Below are 26,687 nucleotides of genomic sequence, written 5' to 3'. Positions count from 1 at the left end.
GGAAGAGGGACACGACGACGACGACGAACGACGATACCGTCGTTGTTCGGCGATCCGACGGCACCCGCGCGTCGTTTGCTCGCTTAGTTAGTCGGCGGTGCGCGTCCTCGCCGTCGTCAACATCGTCGTCATCATCATCATCATCGTCGTCGTTGACGGACACACGCACGCGGCGCACGTCCTCGAGCGAGATCGCGATCGTGGCTCGGCGCGGTGCGGTGCGGTGCGGCGCGCCGCGTCGCGGCGCCGATCCCGAGGATCGCCCGCTCGCTCGCTTACTCTCTCGGCCTCGCTCTCGTTGACGCTCTCGCGCGGGGAGAGATCGATCGATACGCCGCGGCACAGCGGGAACTCGGCCGACCGACCTGACTCCCGTCGTCGACATGCCCCGCTGATGATCCAGTAGGCTACGAGATCCGGTGAGTTTACCAAACGCGGTAGCGCGGCGACGAGGAAAGAAACCGGGTGAGAAAGAGAGAGAGAGAGACAGGAGGAGGTGGTGGAGGAGCGCGGGTGGGAGGATAGGGAGAAACACGCTCTTTCGGTCACGGTGAATCTCCGTCGAGAGACCTTTCTCCCCCACTATCGATGTTCGTTAGGTATGCGTGTGCGTCTTCTTGGACCTCGTCCAGGTCGCGACGCCTCGAGCGCGCCTCGCCGAGAGCGCGTTTGCCGTCTCTTTCGAGACTCTCCACGACACTGCCGATCCTCGCGGAGGGAGGTCTGGACCGGCCAAGATCTACTTCGCGAGGCTCTCTCTCTTTCTCTCTCTGGTCCGGGATGATGATCTTCGTGTTCTCCCACACGTCACGATCTCTGATCCCGCCGCACGCGAACGCGCGCGATTCAATCTCCGCCTTCTTATCCGAAACGCGACATTATAATTCAGGACACAATTTGTAATTTCATCATCGCCAAATCGGACTTCTTCTCGCGGGATTGCCACAAAAATCGCCCCCCGTTTAATACCGTTTTGTCGTGGTGGGAACGGTAATTTGACGACACTGAATGGTAATCGCGAATAATACGGTAAAGGCGATCGTATCTTGATCCTTAATTCGATCACCGTGTTGCTTTAGTATTCCGCTCCTAATTCGATCTCTGCGATGCTGTCTTATTCAAGGTGTCGTAATTTCATAATCACTCCGAATTAGATCTGTCACGGTCTGACGTTCTCCGGTCAGAATTATCGGACTAACAAGGGTGTATAATCTCCTGGGATATATTCAATATTAATTTATTGATAATCTAGAATATATCGGCTCGGAACGATTACCCCACTGCAACAGAATTGAATAATTTTGTAAAGGTGGGACAATCGTTTTCTACAAATGCACGTTTTTGATATACGGTTTAATCATTCTTCAAGCTGGAATTAATGCTGCGCTGATAAGACAATCAGAGGAACGCGGTATTACATTGTTTACGTTGACATGTAGTAGTAACACCTTTATCTAATTTATAGTCGGGGCTAAACGACAAGATTACATAATTTAAATATTACATAATTCATACAGCTATGTAATATGGAAACCGACGATAGGCGAAAGGCAAAATAAAAGTAAATGGAAGAGAGAGAGATTTTCTGAGAATTTGATTCTTGTTTCATACAGATACCATTTGGAAAGTCTGCATTTTATCGAAACATAAAGAAAAGCACTTTTCGCGTTCGAAATCAGCATTGCGTTCTTCGGTTGTATATAATTTTTTCGAAATCTTCAATCGTAATAGTTATCACTTTCACACACACTATAACAACGATTGCGTTAACGTTCGCTGAAATCTCTTAGTCCCCTATCAAATTTCCGCTAATAAAGGTTGATTTGATTATGGCCATATTATATTAACGATATGTTTGCTATCGTACCGTCGTACATTTAACACGCCTATAAATTTTTATAGATGAAACCTTTATAAAAATTTACGGTAAACCGCAACGTATATGTGAATGTCATTTATAAACAAACGCACATGTAAAGGAAGTAAAGGAAAACGTACATTACGTATATATTAAACCGGAGTAATCAGTGACGTAACGTATACGAAGGTTGTTTAGGATTGCGAACCATTGATTAGGGGTTACTAATTCTTTTTTTTTTTTCTGTCGCAATATCGACTTTGTTAGGTTGACCGAGAAAATAATGGGGACCCAGCTCTCGGTTCTCTCGCTCCGATTAAAGACGCCCTCCCTTCGCAGAACATGAGAGAGAAAAGAGCGCGCTTGGTATCCACCGTGTAATCCGAGGATCACGCTTCTGTGATAAATTACATCTCCTGCCCACACGACGAGATACTTAGAACAATCAGATTCAGATCCTTAAAACAATATTCGATCACATCTATAGAACACGCGCGCACCGTGACAATTTTATTCAGGACGGAGAAGAACGCGGAGTGGGAGAATTCAATATATTTCAGGATAGACTAACTTCTCTGTTTCGTCTCGAAAGATCGTACAAGTATCGTCGTTAAAACAATCGATCAAAGTTCAATCTGTATAGTACAGATAAATATCATAATTTCGAAACGTTAACACTCCCGTTTTGATTCGAGTTACGGTTGTAACTTGTAATATTTCTTTATCTTTTAATTTATCGCGCTGTGGCATACAGCGCGACATTCATTCCCGAATGCTATACCTTTTGCGTGAAAATATTTCCGACCGTTGCCGGGAACGTTTAACTTTTATTATACGCGCCGGCGTTATTTTACTCGGAATACCATAAATCATCGATGGTCGTTTTGATCGGTTCGCTATCTAGCGCGCGAGCATCGGTGCGGAATCTGCGCAAGTTTGCACGCATAAACGATCCGACAAAGTGACATCCTAACGAGCCGGCATAGTTGTTAGTCGAGCGAAGATTCCATCGAGTAACACGTATACACACGCACACGGACGTAGGTCTGAAATTATCAGCTACAAGGATAAGATATAAAGAATAAGGCATAGATAGATAGATAGATAAAGTTTATTACGTATCCTTCAACAGCTTCGGGAGGCGGAAAGAGGGGTGCGGTAAACAGTTATATTTTTCTACTTCAATTCTATATATCGCTGTAGAATGTGTTGTAACAACTTTTTAATAACAGATTAGATGATCTCTTATTAATCAATTTAATGGTTATATATTCAAGCGTCACTTACGAATATTTTTTTCAAGGTAACGTCGAAGTAGTGAGAATCGGCGTAATATATTCTTCAAGTAATTTCCGCTAATACATCCCGTTCGCGCTGCGATTCTTATACACACGCTCGCTACCTCGCTCTCGCATTTCATTGTGCCTCGACGACCCCGGCGCATCTCGCGCGATAATCCTTTGAATTCGATATTGACTCGGCTGCGGTCGCGGGACACAATCGCTCGCCGCGATAAGGCACGAGTTTTATCAGCTGGACCACCGCACCGCGCCGCGCCGCGCCGCGCGCTTTCAGCGTGCGACGTACACATCTCGTATAGATAGCAACGTCCCTCTCCCGATCGCTGAAGCGGCGATCTCTCTCGCTATCGCGCCGATTATTAATCTGCGCCGATGTAACGAGATGCAAATGAGCCTCACGTGTCGGCGTCGCGTCGTCGGCCGCGACCGGCTCTCGCCGATGGAAACGGACGCGCGATGATTAAGTACACGGGCACGTTCGCTCGATCGGAACCCGGTCCGTGTCGACCTTCTGATGATAAGAATTTCATAATTTTCAGTTTCTTTTTTTTCCCCCCTTACGTCTCCGGGGTGAAGGTCGCGAGCGTTGCGCAACATTTCACGGAGACATTTAAAGCGATATATTGTATTAGGTAACGTGAGAGTGGAATCATACGCGTATACGTCACGTGTGTTTATTATGGTAAATTTGCATTTGCCAATTTTTCTTCAATTACCCGATCGCCGAAGTTTTCCTCGCGACTTAGCGTATCGTCGTACCAGCTATGACGTAATATTTTCATAGCCGTTTCAATACGCCGTTATTAGCGATACTCTATAATGCCTACCGATAATATAATGGACCTACATTACATCCGGATTGTTCCAAACCGTTAACCGAAGAATTAGTCCGTGATAGGGTGTTTGAACAGCTGTTTAGCATTCTACACTCAAACGTTATCCCCGCTCAGAGAGCAAAACTCTAATTTTCCCCACGACTGATCGATCTCTCGCGCGCAAATTCTTCTCGACGATTCAGCTGTCGCGCGCGCAGCGAAATTATCCGGCGGTTTATTTCTAATATTACCTTATTGTGCACATCGTCGTAATATTATTACGCTCGCTCGGTTTTTTTTTATATTTCACTGTGTATTTCACTGTGTCTCGGCACCGAGATGTATAGGCCGGTGCAGGCTGGCTGGTCGCTGACCCTCACTCCGGGTGGCCGGTGTACGCTCTTGTATAATAAACCGAATTCGATCGCGAGAGACACGTTGAGCGAGGTCTTTCCTAGATCTATCCGCCGTATAACCGCCGGTAAAGATAGCGTAGGGGGATATATAGTAGCGAGCTCGTGGACGCGCGAGCGCTATGCCGCTTTTCATTCATTACTCGCGCCGCACACGAGTAATAATTTATCTCCACCCTCCTTCCCTCTCCCCTCGCTTACGATGCTGGAAAAGCAGGCTGTGTGTGCCTACTGCGCGGGGAGCACACACGTGCACCGATCGATCACACGCGGAACGGCCGATTCCGCTCCGAGGTGGCAAGACGGTGATAGCGCCGAGAAATCATTGTCCCCGCGAGAACTCGGGAACTCGGGGGAATGTTTACGCTCCCATTTCCTCGCTGAACATCCGCCGTGAGTATACTCTCGGTAGTTCTTTAACCCGGGACCGGGAGTGAATTTTACTGCACCCCAGACATCGAAAAAATGAAGATTACAGTAATTTTAATGTGCTTTTTTTGTTTTTTCTCACTTTTTTAAAAAAAAGTTGAGTAAATCTATGTATATATTGTTCTTAAATACTAATAAATTATAGAACAATCAAACATATGCAATAGTGTAATTAATAACAATGACTTTTAATTGGTGTAAAAATTACCCTAGACCATTTAGGTATGTAAAAAAAATTAGGTGTCCGTTCCCGGGTTAACTCATTGTCAGTATCAGTCCGTAAGAACCATTGCTTATATTCTAAAAGTCTAATTATTGCTATTTATAAAAAACAGGAAAAAGTGTGAGACTTCATCAGACTTCTTTTCGTGCAAAATGTTGAACTTCCTTGAAAGTTCCTTGAAATCTCTTTTTTTTCTTGAAACCGATATTTTCTATCGGTTAATCGATAATAAATCTTATATCGAGACTTAATAGTTGACGTAAATCATGGGTGACATATAACAACACTCGATTTAGTTTATTAATTATGAAGATCACGAAGCTTTCCTATAGATATAATTTCTCAATTAAGGAGGCACGCTATATCTCGTGTATATTTTGTGTGTAAGACGCGCACTGGAAACATAATTTAATCTCAGGGATAAGATAATTTATGTGCGGACGTTGAGAGATTTTAATATAGCTTGCAATTAACACTTATAATTATAAATGTATTTACGTATTTACGTTTCTTCATGCCAAGAATGCAAATCAATAAAATCAAGAGTCAAATGAGGAATGTAGAAAAGTAAATCTCATTTCCTGCACTTCGAGATTTGGTAGAATTGTCCCTTCCCATTTTTTTTTCCTTCAATAAAATCGAAGTGTAAATATTAAATGTTGATTTTAGCATGCGCGCGTTTTATTTATATCGCTTAGGCGAGAATCAACAAACGTTTCGCCCACTCGATCGTTCGTGCGCGCGCTTTCGAAACGTAAACAACAGAGATTCGCGACCAATACCTACCTAATTCTTTCGCCGCTATATCTGGCAACCGGCGTACACGTAAAAACCCTGGCTTTAACTCGCCGTTCTAATTCTAACACCCCCACGGACTATATTTACTAAAGCTTTTCCCATTCATCGCGAACACGCGATCTGTCGTTATTACGTGAATTAACGCGGCGCGGTGCGGCGCGTCGCGTCGCGTCGCTGCACCGGTTTTACTCCGTTATTTTCGTCGCGCTTCAATTTACACCGCGTCTCATATCAAGATCGCGTTTCATAATCGCGCACGCACGAGACGCGATCTAATCGCACGGGTTACAATCGTGACGTCACTTTCATCTCCGATTTACGTCCGAAAGAGACCGCGATGGACCATCAGACAGCGCGACACGTCCTTTATTCATTGATGATCTTTATCTACCTATATAATGTAAGTTATAAACTGATAAAAATTAGAAAAGAAAATCTGAGTCTTAACGTAGCAAAAAATTAATTAAGAAAAAAAAAGAGTCAGCGATCTTGAACAAATAAATTACTCAAACTTAAACTCAAAGTTAAATGCGAGTACCATCTTGCGATATAATTGGAGATACACTCACGATATTCACATCTAAAACTGAAGACAAAAATGCGGAAAATATACATCAATTACACGATAATTGTACACTTTATATTTTAAGCGAGTTTTTAACATTCTTCGATTATATCGCGTAAATGAGAGATTAATTAGCCTGATTTGCATTAACTTTACATATTAACTTTATAAGAAGGACGGTTGCGCGACATAATCACGCGACGAGTAGCTATACCATCGAGCACCGCGGTATCACGGTACATCGAATATACGACGAGAACACGAGGAGCAAGTACAAACGATGACTCCGAAGCGCTTCGTCATTCGTGCTTAGCAGTTGCATTCTATCTTTTCTCTTACATAACGTATCCGTGATGTATCGCGTCGGTGTATGCCGCGATCAAAAATATACGCGAAGAGAGGCACGAATGTATCGCGTTGCCGTTTCCGAGCTCTCGACTCCGCGATCCCGTCTCCGATAACGTATGCAAATTTTATTAATATTTGAACAGCTTTCGGGCCACCGGCGCCTGTAATTGAACCGTTAGAGTTACCGCCGAAATTGCGGCCTTTATACACGTGCGAGAGCGAGGATCGATCGGTGATTTCTCCTCGCGAGTAATCGTCGAGTCGCTTTCGTCCGCGTCGTCTTACGCCCGTTATCCGCCTATCACGCGTTTTGCCCGTTTTCTTGGAGCGCTTTTTTTTTCGTTGGCGTTTGGCTTATTAATCTTTTTCACATTATCTTGTGCCAGACAAAATGATACTTAAGTATAATTTATATTCATGAATATTTTATTTGTTCTTAATTCTAATCGATATTTTTTTTTCTTTGTCTCATTATTTTACCTGATAAGCATTTAACGAGTAATCGGATACATATGCGTATTCATATGTTTTCATGCATGCTCAATACACTAGTATAATATACTATTTTCACTCGCACACGTATTTATGAATCGGTGAGACGTTAATCGCATCCTCGTGCTGATCGATGAAGTCCGATCGATCGGCAGCTGCTCGGCGCCGATCGAGAAACGTCGTGGCGATCTCGTGGAAAATGAAAATTCCAGAACGGACGGTAGATTGTAGCAGCTATTCCAACTGCCATTGGCTTCCGTTCGCACGCCTCGATTAATCGCGCTTCTCTATCATCAAGACATTACTGGCTCTCCGGGTCTATGTGTGTGCGCGTATGTGGCTCACCACATCCACTCTCTCTCTCTTTCCCTCTCCCCCCCTCTCTCTTTCTCTCTCGCACAGGCTTTACTCGCAGTAGGACAGCGCGCGCAAGGAGGGATAGGGGCCAGGGGGAGAACACCTGTGCAAGATTGAAGAATACACCACGACCACTCCTTGTTTGTCGCAACCTGTTAACGCGCCGCCTGCTCGCGTATGCCGGCAACAACCCTTCTTCGTCGTTCAACCGACGGGAAAACTTTAGGGCGTGTAATTCCCGGCAACCGGTCGGCTGACCGACCGGTCTGCACTGTGATCATCCCGGATTATCGTTCTTCGTTGTTTCTCAAATCCGCTATTGAAGCCGGCCGAGACCGCGCCGCCGAGAAATCGATCCTCTGACGCAGATCGCTCGGCGAACGAATGGTGGTGGTGGTGGTGGTGGTGGCGGCGGTGGTGACGGTGACGGAGGTTGTAGTGGGGTAGTGCACCCCGTATAATCGGATCCCTCCACGAGAGCTTTTCCCTTCGTCACCACGTATCGCGTCGACCGAACGTTGCATCGCATGCCGCAAGGCATGTATACAAGGCACTCGAACGCGTGTACGTGTTTAGCACGTATGCGAATAGGAAACTGACTTATTCATTAGCTTCTCACGCGGGATGCGAGCAACGGCTTTTCTTTATAGTTGTTTACAATGTAATCCATATCTTGTTCGAAAAAAAAATCTGTTATATAAACAAAGTTTTTTTTCGACAAGAGACATGGGCTACGGTCAACGTGACGCTACAAATTCTTTGGAGCGTTCTTTTCTTCTTCTCCTTTCTTCATTGAAAGAGAAGAAGAACGCTTCAAAGCATTTGTAGCGTCACGTTGACCGTAGCCTTAAACGTCTGTATGGAAAGTGGAGGCAGATAAAATCGTTGTTTTCTTACTACACTCTTATGTAGGGTATTTCGTGTATGAAACACATAAAAATTTCATGCGCGTGAAATGGGGGAGATGCCATAAATTTTATTAACGTTTGTTCTCGTCGTGTTTAACTATTTGCCTGATGCAGAAATTATCAGCGAACGTGAACGACGTCAGTAATACGGTTTGCAATTCTGCTCGGGAACTTATTTAATTTGGACCAAATTATTTGCGGGGCACAACGCCGCGCGCGCAATCATAGTTATAAATAATTATCGTCTTTTCAAACGTAAGAGATCGAACTGGAATATTATTGCGACTTTGTTGCTCTTTACTTGATCACTATTATTCTTATCTTCTTCGGGAAAATATTGCTGTTAAGGATGCCAAAGAGACATCTTCGGAGCCTAGGAAAAAAGTGTGAGCGAAATAAAACACGAAGTGTACGCAAATAAGCGCGTCGTTATCAGTAGCTATATTATGTACTCGTGTCGTTATTTCCCTGGCCGATCGTTTGCATGGTAATATTACACAGCCAAATTACAGACACGTGTTTATATCGTAGAGCGTGCCCGTATATCTTTTCAATCTTGCCCGACTATCTACATTTTCGCGAACTCAAAAATCCTTTCGCTGAACGTGACCTTCGTCACTCACTCGTATCAATAGCGATAAAATTCTTGAGTCACAACATTGCCAATTGGCTGCTTTATCGAACAGCGCGTTGCACAATGAGATAACAATACGAATCTCTACGTCTATATCGCAGAATTGTTCTTCTCTCTTTAACATCAAGTATTCGCACTGATGTACTTTAAATATCGCCAGTTTCACAAAAGTCTGTTTTGTTAGAAACAGACGACGCACAGATAAACGTATTCGTCCGTGTATTTTAAGTGTATAGATATAAAAATAATTTACAAATTTGTTTGTGTATCAGTGTTTGTTCGTTTCTTTCTTGACAAGTGGAAATAAATGCCCGAATAATTATAATTGGGAAAATATCACAAACTGTTATGAGTTTATTTTTCGTTTATTTTAATAATTTAGATACTCAACACGTCTATTAGAATTTCTAATCGTTCATTAACATTTTTAATTTCTAATTGAAAGTAAAAATTGCAACTAATTGCAACTATGCGACGTACGAATTTACATTTATTTTTTCAGCAAACTTTTCGGACTCGGACTCATGTCGTTATACGTATAATTGTACACATATCGATGTTTGTTACGAATTTCGTCTCAATTTATGTAAATGTGCGGCAAACGTGTACGGCGCCGTATTTTTTTAATATAGACGGGCGGACAAGGGGGAGGCCTCTTTAACTATTGAGGACGAAAAGAGGAGTTTTCGACGCGTGGAAGGAACGTCATACCTGCCGCATCGATCGCGTATTACGCAATTTAGGGCACAGTAGGTACCATGTATTACACATTCAGGACACGGTAATGGCATTGAAGTAATAATCGCCACCCTCGCGTCAGCCTCGGGAGACACGCATCGCTCGACTGTCGATCGTTTCTCACGAATATAGCGTGTCGATAAAGAGACATAGGTCACCGGAAAAAAATATATATTTTCGCGTTTATCAAACGCTTATGATTTTACAACGGATACAATCGGATGATATGTTACAAGCGCGAGTTATTCCGCTGAACAGAGCCAAATCAAATTCGAGATGCAAGGTTTCGCCGATTCAGTTTCATCCAAGTTCTGGAGTTCTAGCAAAACTCCAAACGGGGCCGAATAAATCCCATCCCATTTCCCATGTTCCCGCGGAACTTTTTATTCAAACCGAGCGTTCGCGCGGTTGCCAAGGATTATTGAATGCAAATCGCCCGGTATAGGGCGGCCCCACGAACTTTTCTCTCAGACCGGGGGGGAGAAGGATTGTATTTCTCCGTTATATTTTCACCGCATTAGCGATGGATCGAAGCAATTAACGCTATCTGCCACGATACGGCATATGGTTGCGAGAGATAAAGGAATCGCTTTCCATTTCCCAGCTGACGTCATTGCCAATCGCGGTACGCTATGCGCGTACAAATACAAAGGTCCTTTTAATTGCTTCAATTACCTAGGCACCGAATGCTTCCGAACATCATAGGGAAAAAGCAAGATCTGCTTTCCGCTCCATATCGTACGATTCGCAATTATCTATTCTATCCTCTGTAACGATCGCGTTACGCTGAACGTATTGATATTCACGCACCGTTAGCCGATTATCTTTAATAAGCGGTCAACCCGGTTTTTTCTTTAACAGATCGACGTGTCTCCAATTTTCCTCACCGTTTGTCAACTGTACATAAATCGAAGATTCTGGTCGCAAGGTCGCGTTTATCCTTAATCTTAATCATTTGCAAGCAAAATGGGGAGACTCTCGACTTTCTTTTTATCTCACAAAGTCCATCCTCGATATTAGAATGTTTCACAACGCGTTGAATAAACCTCGTTGATTAAACTCCGCTGTTCCGTTTGGATTTATTTTGACCTATTTTTATTTTTAAAACGCGATAACAGTCCGTATTGATTGTCGCGCTTATAAATTCTATATTTCATTAAAACCGCGCAATACTGGCGCGCGTCCATTTCTAAACCGCATTCGCGCGCTAAATGCACTCGAAGGAACAAAGCGAGCGCCGTAGGGTCTAGTTTCCTCCTTTTTTTACCGGAAAGACGCCAAGGAGCTGGACGTGCGTCCCTCGCGTTGTCCCAGCGCGACGTTGAAACGCGCGAAAAATCGCCGAAGGTGAACGAACGTCGGGGGATCACCCGCGATGATCGTGCCAATCACCGATAATAAAATTGTCGACGCGAATCGTAGCGTTTCGCATATTTTGCATCACGCGTTCGCGCGCGGCTGGAAAAGCCATTTGAATTATAACGCACGATGAATCATCGTCCTCTCGGCGATTAGCGCGGTTGAGTTTTCGTTGCTGCCGCTACGTCTCTCCGCCGGAATGTTTCTCTCGCGCCGCCGCGCCGCCGCGATCCCTTCAGCATCTCGATGCCGCTCTCGAATTCCTCGCTGCTCTAAACTCCGTCTTTCGATAGTTCGTAATAGTGATCGCGAAAAAGGAAACCTTTAATGATATGTTTCTTCTACAATTTTTTGACTACAAAAAAATAGTTACTTTAAAAAATGTCAATATTTTTTTCTTAACAAAGGTATCGAAACTCTGATGGTTCTCGAGCTATAATTCGGCGAAAAAACGGCAGGCTTTTAATAATTTAATCTTCAGAATGAGCGAACAAATAACGTTATCATTTATCTTATTGTCAAATAGATTTTGAAGTGAATTCCGAAATTTGGCAAGTTGTGACAAACATTTTTTGGTGCTTTCGCCGAAGAGAACCTGGCGCCAGATTTTACAAACAAATATACGTGCCTTAACATTTTCTTTTTGAACACGCTGTATATCTTCTGTTGTTTAGTTACTGGAAAAAGTTCAGTTATCTTGTTATCTCGGAATAATATTTTTTATATGGGTATCTCTGCAAAATGAGTTATCTCGGGTTAGTAAGGTAAACGATTAACGGGACTTTTAAATTTTACAAGTCGTTTGTGTAAAATTTCACGGATTTCGTTGAAAAGTTCTGATAAATCTTCTTCCGTCCCTTTCTTTTCTTTTTATTCTTTTGTGCGTCTTACGTAGTTGCGTTTTAGGAGTCTCGAGTTAATTGGAAGGCACGCTACGCGAGAAAAGCTTGATGTTGCGCGAAGTTAAAGATTTGATATCGCGATGCAAAATCCGTCGACCCAGAGTTTATTTTTTGCTCGTAAAAACACACCCATCGGCTTAAATTAGTTCCCCTCTCTCTTGACACCGACGAACTTATTTGTGGGCCCGAAACAGTTTAATTCGGTCGCGTTTGTGGCTAATTCTACGCCGTACCGTAATAGTTCCGTATTTATAGTATATTGCGGCTAATATCGCGGGGCGATTAATTTGTTACCGTCCATCGTTATATCGTCTGTCGTTGCGCGTTTTTAGAATTGTATTGCAATAATAATGACAAATCTTCTTTTGGATAACGCATTAAGAATTGATATACGATTGACAGCTCGGCATTTTGAATAGCGGAGAATGAGCAACATCTATAAGAGCGTAAAATTGATGACTCGGAGTAGGTATATCTGATATTTAACTACTGTATTAAAAAAATAATGCGCGGACACAGCGTATTATGTAACAGTATATTGACGCAATAAGTAAACAGCATAAGCTAGCGTCGATCAAAGATATTACGTTCATAACAGCGAATGAAATTGAATGCAAAAAGCTGAGAGGAGTAAGACTGAACGACTCGAAAAAAGAAACTATATATATTTCAAAGCAATTTGCGAATTTCGAATTTAAATAATTCTATATAAGATAATTTCTTAAAAAAAAAAAAAAAAAACCCACTGGATGCCAAACATTTGATTTTTTTAAATCGCAATAATCGCTTTCGATCGCTTTGGTTACCTTTACGATTGTCGTTTCGCTAACGATAAGTCATCAGTAACGCTACCTGGAATTGTGATTTTTCCGCGACAGATTTTTTCGAGAACATGACAATGAGATAAATATTTCCTTTTTTTAAGAATACCTGCTGCAGAATGGACGTGCGTTTTTATCTTAACACTTGGTTAAAAAATTCCGTTATATTAGCTCGTCGCTCTTGCGGCGGTAGCTCAATTATCAATTGCAATTGAAAAACACCTTCTCCGTCCATAACAACGTCGCGCACGACATCGTTCCCTTTTATTCCGCTTGAAAGCCACAATCTCGCTGGTGGTAAACGATTCGACACTTTGTTTGCCGGTCCGTGGGCTCTCTGCAGCCAGCATGCACGCCAGCCGGCGCTTTGCGAACTTGTTCGTACGCACGGCATCGTAATCGATACATGAAAGTGACACGCGCGCGAGTTTCCATTGAATATTAGGTTTTAAAGCGCGGTCCAGTTCTGTCGCTCTCCGCGCGAACTGTCGTGCTTGTTTATCGCTGCTAGCCTTTTCCCGTAGCATCCCGAGGAGCAAACCCGAGCGACGGGATTCGTTTCAATTCAAAGCGAAACGTCCCTCTCCGCTGCTCGGTAACTTTTTCTATTTTTTTTTCCTTGTTTAAAATTCTCGCAAAAAATATTTTTTCTGAATTAAATACTCGGCGACTTGTATCTTCTGCAAGATACAAGTATAAATATTTACGTACTGATTTTCTAATATTCGCTTTAGCACTGGGAAAAAGAAAACTTCGATGTTTTTACATATAAATACTTTCACGATTTCTTTACACTGTTTAGTAATGTATCGTAAAATATAATTTTAATTTCCAAGGGAGTAAAAATGTTTTCTCTTTGTGTGTTGCAGTGTTCTTAATATTCCATCCATTGATTTCGAAGACTTGCCTCTTATTCAAGACGTGGTGCAACAATGGGTCGAAAGAAGATTCAGATTTCACGTATCACGGACGAACGGAATCGTCAGGTAATTATAAGTACCTATTCCGGTCAAACAAGGCAGACGACGTTCCTTTATGTAGCGATTTGGCGCTAATTGCAATGGTACATTTTTTCGGGAGTTGTAATAACCAAGAAAATTAAAGCGTACGCACGGCAGAGATCCGTTTCCGCCTTACATTCTTGCAAAAAAATAACGAAAGGATTTACAAGTCGATATTTTAAATAGACGTTTTAATTCTATTTTTTGCCTCTCTATGTAAAATATAGAATGATGCATAATTAATGTAATCGTTTCTCGGGTAAACACGGCTCTAGAGATACATTTTTTTTCCTTAAAATAAATCTACGCTCGCGAGATGAGAAGGAGTAAGGAGAAAGAAACGTAAGAACGCGTATAAAAAGATCGGACCTGCTAATTATTATTGATGCGATCTTACGTAACGTTACTGATCGGGTAATTAACAATTCGACGAATTAATATTTGCGTCGGGTGTGCCTGCAACTTTTTAGCAGTCTTAATGGCTCGAGAAACCCCGCTGACGTTCACCTTCGATGCAAACCCCCCCCTCTGCTTTTATATGCGACAGGTGACCTTTAACAAGCGGAAATTCGGCGTGATGAAGAAGGCGTACGAACTGTCGGTACTGTGCGACTGCGAGATCGCGCTGATTATCTTCAGTTCGAGCAACAAGCTGTACCAGTATGCGAGCACCGACATGGACAAGGTTCTCCTCAAGTACACCGAGTACAACGAACCCCACGAGTCCCTCACCAACAAGAATATTATCGAGGTGAGTCCCATTTATCCGCCACCGATTCTCAGGATGAACGAGGACGCGCCGAGGATCGAAGTATTGACGTCGTCGCTGATTTTTCGTTAAACTCTTTTTTTCTCTCCCGATGGAAGAAAGGAATATATGTATATATGTATATTACACACGTTTCTGAATATGTATATATGCAATATATGCCAAGGTCAAGACAGCGGTGTGTCGAATATACAGGGTGTATCGAAGAAGCTCACTAGGAATCGCAAATGATAAAACCCGGAACGGAAAGGATCCTCGACAGTTTCAACGTTAGAACACGGATTAGATTTTCTTTCGCACCGCTATTGCGTGTTAAAGGGTTCTCTTTCAGGGGTACGAGGGAATAGCAGGGCCAGTTTTCAGATGTGATCCGGGCGATCCTTGGTTTAATAGAATTTCAATCTTTGGCTTAATTAATCGGTCAGATGTCACGACATTTAAAATCGTCGATTTTGAAAGAAACTTTAAAAAAGAAATAATATTCTCAAAAACAACACGTATACCTACATCCCGACACGTTTACTCACACATACAAATGCGTGTCGCTGTTTTACGATGACCGGAAAGTTTTAGAACACTTACTTGCGTTCTTTGCACATATTTCCTTTTTATTTGTAAAGAATATAAAATCGACGGTTTCATGTCGATACCATCTATCGCGGGACACGGTTTCAACTTCACGATGGGAGCGACGCGGCGATCCCTTTTTCCTTTCCTACGCGAGCGTAATTGCGAGAGTAAACCGGGTAGGATAAGAGAAGCGCGCGTCTTGGTGTTAAATTAACGTGCATGTGAAGGTTGAGTGCCCTCGGGCGGTGTGGTCACGTGAACCTGTCTGCTGACACTTGCAGGCGCTCAACAAGAAGGAGCATAAGGGTGCCATGTCTCCAGAGAGCCCGGAACCGGACGCGATCGAATACAATCTTACCCCGCGTACCGAGGCCAAATACACGAAGATCGACGAGGAATTTCAGATGATGATGCAGAGGCATCAGCACAATGGCAGCAGGGTAAATATTCAAATCAAGTTAAATGTCAATTGCATCGGGTCGAGCTTATGTTTATGCAAAAAAAGTTACAGTTTCTTCTTTATTACGCTTATTATTTAGATTTATGCAAAGCGCTTGCTGCCAATTAACTTGCTTGTCTGAAATCTTTATAATTTTTACGGAATACGAATATAGGATTTTATAAGTTATATGATTTCCAAGACGTCGAATCTCTCAAAGTATCTTATCAAAAGTATTTCGAACTCAGTTCTGTCTGTCACTTAATTTTATTTATATGGAGACTAGACAAACAATTTAACATCTTAAATTTATTTCTGTCAAAGTAATATGTAAATATGATATTTTATTCAAAATGTTTGGCGATTTTTTCCTGACTTCGCGACAATGTTTTTGCAACAAATGTTAAAGCAATTGTTAAATATTTCATTATTTTAAAATACATTCGAGATATGTGTATAGATTATAAAATTACACATATACAACGATAATATTTTATATATTATTATCTTTTATTATATATTTATTATTATGTGCAATATTTAAAATTAATATATTACACACAATTCATAATTTATTGGCAAGAATTGGTTATATTTTAATAATTGATTTAAAATGAGAATAATTATATAGAATTAATTTTTGCTTGAATAACAAACAATAAAGAATCTGAATTTCTATAAGAAATTTATTTTATATATTTATTTTATTAAAATTGTTTATCCAGTTGTTTTTATAATACTATTTTCGCTGTGTATGTATGAAAAGAATCAGATATGAGTGTGTCATTATACAACACGCGTCATTATATTACACAAAATTAAGACAGAACAATAGCAAATTGCAAATTTGCTGTGAACTGCTCGCCGCAACGCTTATATATACATATATCTACACTACAGATATTATTAATTTGCATTGTGTCTGTTGTGATTGCAGACAATGGGACAATCGAATTATACGCTACCGGTATCTGTACCAGTGAACAGTTACGGCGAATCTCTTCTTGGATCTAGTCCACAGATGGCACATACCAGCATTTCTCCACGTCCATCATCGTCTGAGACGGATTCAGGTAGCTTTAATTAGTAACAGAAGACTGAAACAGCAAATTCCCGATATTTTCAAGAAATTTGCGTCTAACTTGTTAAATTATTCGTTCTAGTGTATCCCCCGGGAGGAATGTTGGAAATGAGCAATGGCTACCCTCCGTCAGCGTCACCATTGGGTGGTTCACCTAGTCCAGGACCTTCGCCTGCACTCGGGGTCGGTGGAGGTAGTGCAAATAAAGGCAGCAATCCGTCTAGGCATTCGCCGCAACCTCCGCCTCCGCCACCGCCTCATCCTCACAGGGCTAACCTTCGAGTGGTTATACCAACACCACTCGCGCAATCTCTCTCTGAAGACACTAATTATGATGTAATTGTCTCATAATTGTTAACTTTAAATGGGTGTTATAAACAAAAAATTTGTCCTTTGTTTTATAATGAAATTTTTCTGAATTTCTCACATTCATGAATTATATTAAAACATAAGGTGTAAAGCTAGAAATTGGATTCCGAATTAAGAAAATAAGCTCTTTCTTTCTGCCAAAAATATTTTGACCGTTAGAGAAAAAATTCTTTATCAATTGCTAAATCTTATATTGTGTATTTGATAGAAGCATTAGGAAATTTACGATATGTTGTGCATTCATGCTTTCAGAATGCCCATACGCAGTCTGCATTGAATACACCTGTAGTAGCGTTACAAACACCAACAGTACCAGCCGGATACTCTAGTTTTGGACCAACAGATTACTCCTCGGATCTCGGGGGCCTTGCATGGCCCACTCATCAGAGGTACGTTGTTGATGACTTATATTCGGCAGCCACCATGTCCAGCATCAGGTAAATCATATTTCATAATTATTGTTGTGAAAAAAAGCTATATGTCCAGTTGGTATGACATATTTTTAGTTATTTTATTCACATTAGATAACAGATGATACATTTTCGGTTCTAATCGGATTAAAAAATTGAGTACATGTAATAGAATATTACACACATTTTAATAAATTGTAATTTGATTACAATTTGTTTACGTGCTGCAAGCGTACATAAGTTTCAATTAGTTTCTACCTTCTCTTGATTCTCATTCTCGTAGTTATTTCTTTTTGTTTCTTTCTTTTCTTCACTTGTCTCTTTTTAAATTAATTCTCCATATGGATATTACTTAATGGAATAATTCGCACGAAACCTGTCGCTGGGTAGCCGTAACGTAATATATCGACCACTGGAGCGCTATAGTTTTTTTTCGGTTACAATAGTGTTTGGCATGTCATTAAATTATGGAATGTTGGAGTGTTCTTCATTTTCATCTACAGATTGTTTGCGTAGTTGAGTCACACACTCTTATGGGGCGATACATTTATTAAAAGTACATTCTCATGATTCATATCATGATTTTATTAACTTTCATTCATGCATGATTGCACGTTCTCATATATGTATAGGGTTGGGATGAAAAATTATATATAGCTTCTCGCTACGCTAGACTCGATAAAAACATATTCACACAAGAACATATTTTCTTTTTGAGTTTTCTAACTGTTTACATAAAATTTTTTCCCCCGTAGTATCACGAAACTTTTTCGATTTGCAGTGGTCTTCCTCACCTAGCTGTATCGAGCAGTACACCGCCACCATCCACGTCGCCTTTACCTGTAAAGATAAAAAGTGAACCGATAAGTCCACCCAGAGACCCGCACGGCGGTAACAGTGGGTCCAATGGTGGACCCAGCAACGCCAGCAATCTACACCACACAAACTTGAATGTCGGTCCATCGTCCAGTACCGGTGCCCCACCGCCACATCACGTGTCTCATCCGGGGCCTCAGACACTGAACTTAGTATCGAGCAGACCGAGTAGTAATCCACCTCCGTCCCATTCGGGTAGCATAACACCGACAAATCTACCGTCGCCTGGAAGTGGTGCGGTCGGTGATATCAGAACGAACCATTCTAGCGGTGGCGGGAACGGAGGGAACAGTTCAGACTATGAGAACGGGCCGCTCATGAAACGCTCGAGAATCACGGAAGGTTGGGCGACTTAATGTCGATTAAATTGTTGCACTCATCAGTTGTTTGATACCTCCTCGACGTACAACGGCATATAGTGCTTGTGAGTTCCAGTATAATTAAACAAACTCCTTTTAAACGTCTTTGAGACGCGTACTTCGTACTATCGCGATAACGATGGCTACGGGAATGGGTACGCTTCCGCCGTAGCTAGCGGAGTGGAAAAATCTGTTTATATTTTGAAGCTGAATACAGAATATACATTTATTTGAAGAAAAAAAAAAGAAAATACGGTGCCATAATGTTGAAACTTTATATATATATTATATATATGATAGATACATATATATATTTTCATGTATATAATATGAAGTGTTGTTTGTATATATGTCATAAAATTCGTAATAACTTTCGCGATATGGCATTGTGTCATCGATGCTTATCGTACGAAAATTTATGCGAAGGGAAACAGTATGTTAGGGAAATACCCAAATACGCAGTACCCAAATTGTGAAATTTCTGAAAGTGTAATACTGAATCTAAAAGAGCTTGTGAGGAAATCTACACATAGTGTAAGATTTATAAAGACCAGAACTTACCATCGCAATTCGTTGTTGTTTTGTATGGTATAGTAGTCAGAATTACGCCATAACCCGTTAATACAATCTTGCGCTGCAAAAATATGCTTTGTTCGGAAACATTGCCATTGCGCTTCGTAGACATCGTATTCCATGCAACAGCCATTCATTTGTGGGCAACTTGATCGTTCGCGGAAAACTATTAATTGCGGTTTTCTTGTCACAGAATTTATATCGAGAGGAAATTTTATATTTTACTTTGTACATTAAGATTTTTTATATTTTTGAATTAACCAACTAATTTTACTGTTAACGTGAGTTTATTAACGGTCTATGGTTCCCGAACATGCGGAAATCGGCTGCTGTACTCAAACTTTTCATGATATTCTATAGAACAAGATTCGAAATTAATATATTGAGTTATGAGGTAATACAATAGATAGGCATATTATATAGTGTTGATTAATAAAAAAAAGATATACACACAGCGCGCGTATAGATATATACATACATCTATATATATATATACACGTTATATACATTTTCCACAAGTATTTTGCACATTTGTATAAAGATTATGGAGGAAGAAAACTTGAAAACTTTGCAACCCTTGAAGCCTAAAAATATGTAACGAGAGTTTATATACTACAGGTATATGCCGTATAGTAAAAATGTGATTAAATAAAACTTACGATAAGAAGGATTGAGTGATATTAATGTTAATAACTTTAATCGTAAATTTTTAAAGAAACCAAAATTATATTTCTAAATACACTTCATTATATTTGCCAACCATGATCAATTTTATGTATCTTAATCTGTAGTTCTTTTTAATACAAAAACTTCCAGAAGGATTGATAATGATATAATTCTATATATAGAAAACGAAAATGGTTTGTTCTTAAGGTGAGAATATCTAAGAAATCTTTCGTCGCAGAGATCCATTCTGTGATATATAAGAAATTATATATAGAAGAGACGTTTATCCTTTTCGATATCAGAAACGCGCGACCTTCTCGGCCAACAATCACGTAAAAGTAAATCTAAACGATATTTGGCAAAACAGGGTTGCAATTGTATAACGATGTAGAATTTACCTTCTTCCTGAAATCAGTAAGATGAAAATGTGTCAAGATGGTTTCAATGTATGTTTTACAATCTCAGGATGTATCCTGGTGAGAATCGTTCTCGAGAACTGTATTTGATAAATTATTGTAATTAACATACTAATGGAATACGCAGGTATATGAATGAATAGTGCCTGGCACCATTTGTGGCCCTCCTGTTAGGATGCTTTCCCAAATCGTATATGCAGTACAATTTGTTAATAAAGTCTTGAAAATAATAAGCTACTTAAGCGAATATATATATGTATATTCGAGAAACGATATATGATGTTGTAAGCTTTATAATGTGACTTTTTGACAAATAGCGTGGGAAGGCAACCTTTATTGTAATCGAAGGTTGTACGATGAGGTATGACCCTCGATATTCATTTTCTTTATTAACGCATATTAGAAATGTTTCATATGACTGTACGAACAATCGGTATGTGGAATATGAAAGCGTAATGCGTATAGTCATTAATCTTAATCACGAATTTTTAAGATGATCACAAAGTGCAATCTCTTAGCCAACACACTTTTTTATCAAACAAAAAAATATAAAGAAATTGTTATTTTTCATAACGAAGAAGTAAACTTTAATGTATTAAAGATATATATGTCTCCACTAGTTATTAAACTTTTTCCTATTGACACGAAATTTATTATATTTAATTGATATTTAATTGTAATATATTCTATTCATATATTACGAAGGATGATTGTATATGCCTGGCTCGCAGGTATAAATGTTTCCAAGTGGATTTATATTTTGAAATTTTGTTTTACGTTTAAATGCATTTGATCGGTACATTAAAAAGGAACATGAATAAAATCGAAGGCAATCTCTCAACGTTGTTTTACCGACAATATGATATTCTCTATTGTGACTTTTTCGTAACTTTGTACGTAAAGTAAAAAACGTTAAATCGTTAATTTTATCTCGGCGTTGTTACATTGGATATAATATCGGAAGTTAAAATTCCTCACATATATGTATCTCACACAGGATATAATTTAAATTTAATCTTAACGAGTATTAATGAACCCAAAACTTGTTAATTCTTTCTCTGAAATGCCCTATTGTGATATCGAAACTAACATGATTCTTCTGCATAATGAGTCCATCTAAAGTCATTTTAAGTGTTCCGACATCGACACTTCTATAACAGTCACAGTGTGATGTGAAAAGCATGAGCAGTACTTTATATGCAAGGTTTATATGTACTATCTGATCTATTTTACCATAACATACAGTACGATAATGCATAACAAAATCCATAAGAGTAGGCAATTTGTTAAATGTACGTTAAGTACATGTACGTACACTTCAATGTATATTTTTAATATGAAGTACGGTGTAAGTTATATCTGTGAGCAAAAATAAGTTGATGTAATTAAAGATGTATTCGTCTTGATCGGCACAACTTATGACGAAGATTACATTGTTGTCAACGTCGCAGAATAGAATCAAGTTCGTACCTTGCAATTTTCACGTGTTTGACTGCAAATATTGAGAAACATTTTAATTTTGAAATATCATTTGAAATAATAATACGGAGAAGATACATTATCAATTTTGGAAGACTTTCATATCCCGGTGACTGAAGCTGTATTCTTCTGCGTAAGTTTCTTTTCTTAAAATTACGGCTAATTTGTGTGATATATATTACGTTTAAAATATATATTGCGTTTAAAAAAAAATATTCATTGTGTATTCTAAATACTCTTTGGTTACTTGCCGTAAATTACGATCATACAGTTGTGCCTCAAGATTTCAACAGATATTCAATACGTAAAAGTAATGATAATTATTGTAGTTAAAAACTCAGAGACTATTGAAATTGTTGGAAACGCTGTGAACGAAATGGACCATCGTTAGAAGAGCCATACGCGTAAGATAAAATGAGGTCTACGGATGGTTAGACATTTTATATTGCATAAACTAAGATTGTTTGGAAAAGAGGCCATTATAGGCTTTAGGCAATGTTCGCAAATAATCGAATTGCAATGCACGGCACAAGTACCAGATCACTGTAACAATGTAGCAAAATAAAATACAATGTATATGTACTAGCCACAACTGTTGTCACCACAAATATAAATAAATATATAAATATATATATATATATATTTATATATATATATATATACATATATATATACACAATTAAGTTTAAATACAGATTTAAGTACTGGACATATCTGTAAAGCCAAGTAGCATCACATTTTTAAACGTCATAAGAATATCGTCATTTTACTGTTACTATCTGTATCTGTGCATTTTGAAACTGAAAACGGTATGACCTGTTTGATACGTACACAATTACACCAAAAGTTATAAGATCCTTCATATATTTTTTAACATATAGTTATCATATTATTGAGTTTTCCGCTTAGTTTTGAAATGCACTCTGTGAACAGATGAAGTGTATGACGGGGGGGGACATACTTTAAACATTATTATGTAGTTATACACGTATTTGTATAATACAGTTTAAAGGGGAGGTTGTTTAACAATTCCTCAAATTGCGTATCATACTGTTACAGTTAATTTCGAGATACAGTTACATTGTACAATGTATAAATTTTAAATAGAACAGTATGTATACACAGACACGCGCACACACGCACACACACCCACACAGACATACACACAAAAGATTTGCATCATGCATACACAGCCGGATGTATGCATATGTGGATATATATGTATAAAAGTTATTATAATAATGTGTAATAGTAATAACATACAATATTATAGTCGTGCGTTACGTTAGCTGATAATTGCGAGAATAAAGGAAAGTAATTCATATAGTGCCATCATAACTGACTAATTAAGGGAATACCGATTTTACGTTTTAAGTAGTAATATCATAGGAGAATATATTTGAGGAAGGAAAAAGAAATACTTACAATGTTGAAGACAAAGACTCGGTTTATGTTTGTAATAATAATTATAATGTTTGCCAAGTTTGTTACGTAAGTACGAAGCCATTGAGAAATTTTATGTGCTAAAATCTTAAAGACATAACTTTATTCTCTTATGCACATTCAATGCCACACGCAATAGTACTTGAGTACACGAACCCGTCGAACCCGGTTTGTGCGCTCATGGAGATGGCGTAAATACGCTACGGACACGGAATTACAAAGCCCCTTTGTTTGTACGTTATACCTTTGGTGCTCGACATTACCCAGTTATTGTTATACGTTATTATTACTGATCTGTATATGACCATGCTACCATATTGCCTATTATTGGTCAGTATAATCATTGTCAGAGTTAGTGATAAATAATGATTATTTGATAACGCTCTGTGTACATCACACACATACATACAACATTGTAAACACATACACATTGTGGTTATATTTCAGTGTATCAGCATAATGATATGATTATTACGATGTTGCCCATAGAATACATTTTACTTGGTTTTTACATTTGGCAGTATTTTATTTTGGCATTATTCCATCCACCTGTAGCTTTTCTCAACGCTCAATTCTCATTGTTGACTTGTACGTGTAGTGCGTTCTCTCATTTTTGTATATTAACATTATTTGTACTTGAGAATCAGAAATCTGAAGTTATTTTGCGAATTCATCATGTTGCTCGCATGCTTCCGCTGTGTATTACTTCGCGACGATTTGCGATCTTTTCTAATTTTATATGTAAAACATTACTTACCGGCTCGATAAGTTTGTTATTATAGAAAACGTGTTTTGTTGCTTGTTAATAATGCCCATCTTTAAACTGTGTTTTTGTTAGGTAACTGTAATGTTAACACGTGAGAATCCAATCTACGTTATATCAATCTCATTGCGTTTTCTAAAATCTCACGACACACGTCGAGTTGCTTATTGAAACCAACTTCATTATGCATAAAAACTATAACAGGCAATTACTTCTATAAATAGTAATCGAAATATTTAACACATTTATGCAGGAAAAATATATAAGAAATAATTATATAAAGTCAATAGTCAATATTACATGACGGTTAATAGTATATATGCTATATCCAGCATCTTGATACACTGGCGTTCAAATTTATTGAAAAAAAATGTAACTTTTAATACATATATCTTGCCATTAAAAAAATTTCTATTTACTCATTTTTTCTTGAACTTTTAGTATCATTGTTTCATCGAGACAATTGTGTATATTATACGCGTATATTATAATATCTTTATTCGTTTACACGCAATTCTCTCTCGAGGATGTAATATATTTTTAATATACATTTTTCTTGTGTAAATCTTTGTGAGATGCGATATTTTTGTAACGCTGACGTCTCTACGACAATTCAGTTAACTGTGGACCTGTGTCTCTCGGAAAGCGCGATGATAAGAAACAATTTTGAAATGCTTAATGCGTAACGAATCTTCGTCTCTCATAGATAATTATATCTTAAGGAGTAATCACACAACACTTTGCGCGATTGCAAAAGAACCAAATTTCTTGCGAGCGGCTCGATGTCGTATGTATGTGATTACGCGTTACGCTAAAATACACTTTTTGAAACACGAAGGGATACGAGCTACACACAGTTTCAGGATGTTGTTCCTAGAATTCTGTGAAGATATATGTGTTCACAGTGATGGAAAGAATAAGATATATATTAGCGTTCTCTTTTTTTTCCGAATTCACAGTCTATAAATAGCTGCCCATCGCATCAACGCCCTTTCCTTTTTACCTTAAGTATGTAATCTATATATGGATTATATATCTTGTACTTAAATCTGGACCGCGCGATGTGATGATATTTTATATACCTGTTACAAATCGGAGACCAGATGTCGTCGCTCCAATAACGAGCGGGCAAATTTAAGACATACCGAATTTTCTCTTCCGTTTTCTTTTTCTACCGCTTAACGGAAATGTCTATGTTAATTACTTCCGCATTGTACATAATGTGTCCCTCAGTCTTTGACTCATCCTCTCTTCTTTGGACGGTCAGACGGACAGTTAGCTATGTGTTCTAAACTTTAGGGATCTCGACCACGCGTCTATGCACACGCATATACAAAAGTACATATATATATACACACATACAAATACACACGCACATACACACAACCACACCACATACATATATACACTTTAAGATAAAAGTCGGTATGTTATTCAGTGTAGCACAATTGGTTTGCACTGAATATCAATCTTCATTGTGACGTCCACTAATGTAATTTGCAACGATTGTAAACACGTAAGATAGACATTGGAGAACAATTGACCCTCTCAAAGGGAAGGTCTGAAACAAAACCTGCGAATCGACATATCTCGTTATCTTAATAATGTACGAGTATTTAAATACGTATAGGTGTATTTGACTGTATTTGAGAGGAGCGTATTTTCTTTTCATTTGTAAGAGGTATAATTCATAGTTTTTCGTGGTTTGCAAATAATTCGGCATAATCTCTGCGAGTTCTATTTAAATAGATATCTCGGACACAACACACACGTGGAAAAAGTCTTTGCGACGTTCTTCAGAAAACGTTGTTAGATATCTTTAACTGCGTTGTCTGCATAGTTCTTTTTATATTACAGCTATTATAATTTACAGAAGCACGTCAATATTAATACAAATTGTCGATGGACATTTTAAATGATATATGTCTGTTCCTCGATTTTTGCGCAACAGTTCTATTTTTACGAAAATTTCTTTAATATTACAAACGGGTAATTTAGGGGGGACTGCTCATTATCTTCTCCAAACTTTATATTTCTCCATGAATCAAGGCAGATGTAGATATAATTTAAATATACGAGCCACGAAACCCGGAATGGTCAGTCAATTCTCTCTTTCATTTATTTATCTCTTCTTTCTTTAGTAAAGAATGCTCTATCTTACGTGCGTACGACCGTGTGTCTATCCTCTGTAGAAATGCCTTATTATCACGTGCCTCAATTAATATTTAAACTGTTCACCTGCTTATATACCTATTACTCGTTAGTCTACGTAACGAATATATATGTGTAATATCGAGTTATTCTTTGTACTGCTCTTGTAAATATATTCTGAAGAATTAATGTCACCCTGTCGTCTATACTGTGTACACTGTCTCGTATATTATACGTTTCTACCGTTCTTCCACTTTTACCGAAACGCACAAATATCTCTCCCTCTCTGAAAGATCGTCTCGTAAAAAACAGCTAAATTGAAGAAAAAACAAAATCATGCTTACATTTTTATTCGTATGCT

The 26,687-nt window shown here is 39.0% G+C and overlaps 1 protein-coding gene across 3 annotated transcripts; it reads left to right on the top strand.

The window, feature by feature from the left end:
• The first annotated feature begins 237 nt into the window (after positions 1-237).
• On the top strand, positions 238-26,520 carry LOC112457017 (myocyte-specific enhancer factor 2). Of its 3 annotated transcripts, none has more exons than XM_025019881.1 (8): positions 238-419; positions 13,831-13,947; positions 14,510-14,713; positions 15,583-15,741; positions 16,678-16,813; positions 16,904-17,157; positions 17,443-17,579; positions 18,382-26,520. In XM_025019881.1, the coding sequence occupies exons 2-8, from the start codon at positions 13,894-13,896 to the stop codon at positions 18,830-18,832; spliced, it is 1,395 nt and encodes a 464-aa protein (XP_024875649.1). In that variant the 5' UTR covers positions 238-419; positions 13,831-13,893; the 3' UTR covers positions 18,833-26,520. The 3 variants fall into 3 exon arrangements, with proteins under 3 accessions (XP_024875649.1, XP_024875648.1, XP_024875647.1); XM_025019880.1 differs by having other exon boundaries at positions 239-419; positions 15,595-15,741; positions 17,443-17,627; XM_025019879.1 differs by having other exon boundaries at positions 239-419; positions 17,443-17,627.
• Positions 26,521-26,687: the final 167 nt, after the last annotated feature.

This window comes from Temnothorax curvispinosus, unplaced genomic scaffold (assembly GCF_003070985.1).
Source record: "Temnothorax curvispinosus isolate PA1 unplaced genomic scaffold, ASM307098v1 QBEX01007415.1, whole genome shotgun sequence".
NCBI lineage: Eukaryota > Metazoa > Arthropoda > Insecta > Hymenoptera > Formicidae > Temnothorax > Temnothorax curvispinosus.
This window is presented reverse-complemented; position numbering and strand designations above follow the sequence as displayed.

Bases quoted from the DNA above. Each gene is read 5' to 3' on its own strand.
- LOC112457017 (XM_025019879.1), top strand. From the start codon at position 13,894: ATGGGTCGAAAGAAGATTCAGATTTCACGTATCACGGACGAACGGAAT. The intron at 16,814-16,903 runs GTAGCTTTAATT...TATTCGTTCTAG, and splicing joins ATCGTCTGAGACGGATTCAG to TGTATCCCCCGGGAGGAATG. The intron at 17,628-18,381 runs GTAAATCATATT...TTCGATTTGCAG, and splicing joins GCCACCATGTCCAGCATCAG to TGGTCTTCCTCACCTAGCTG.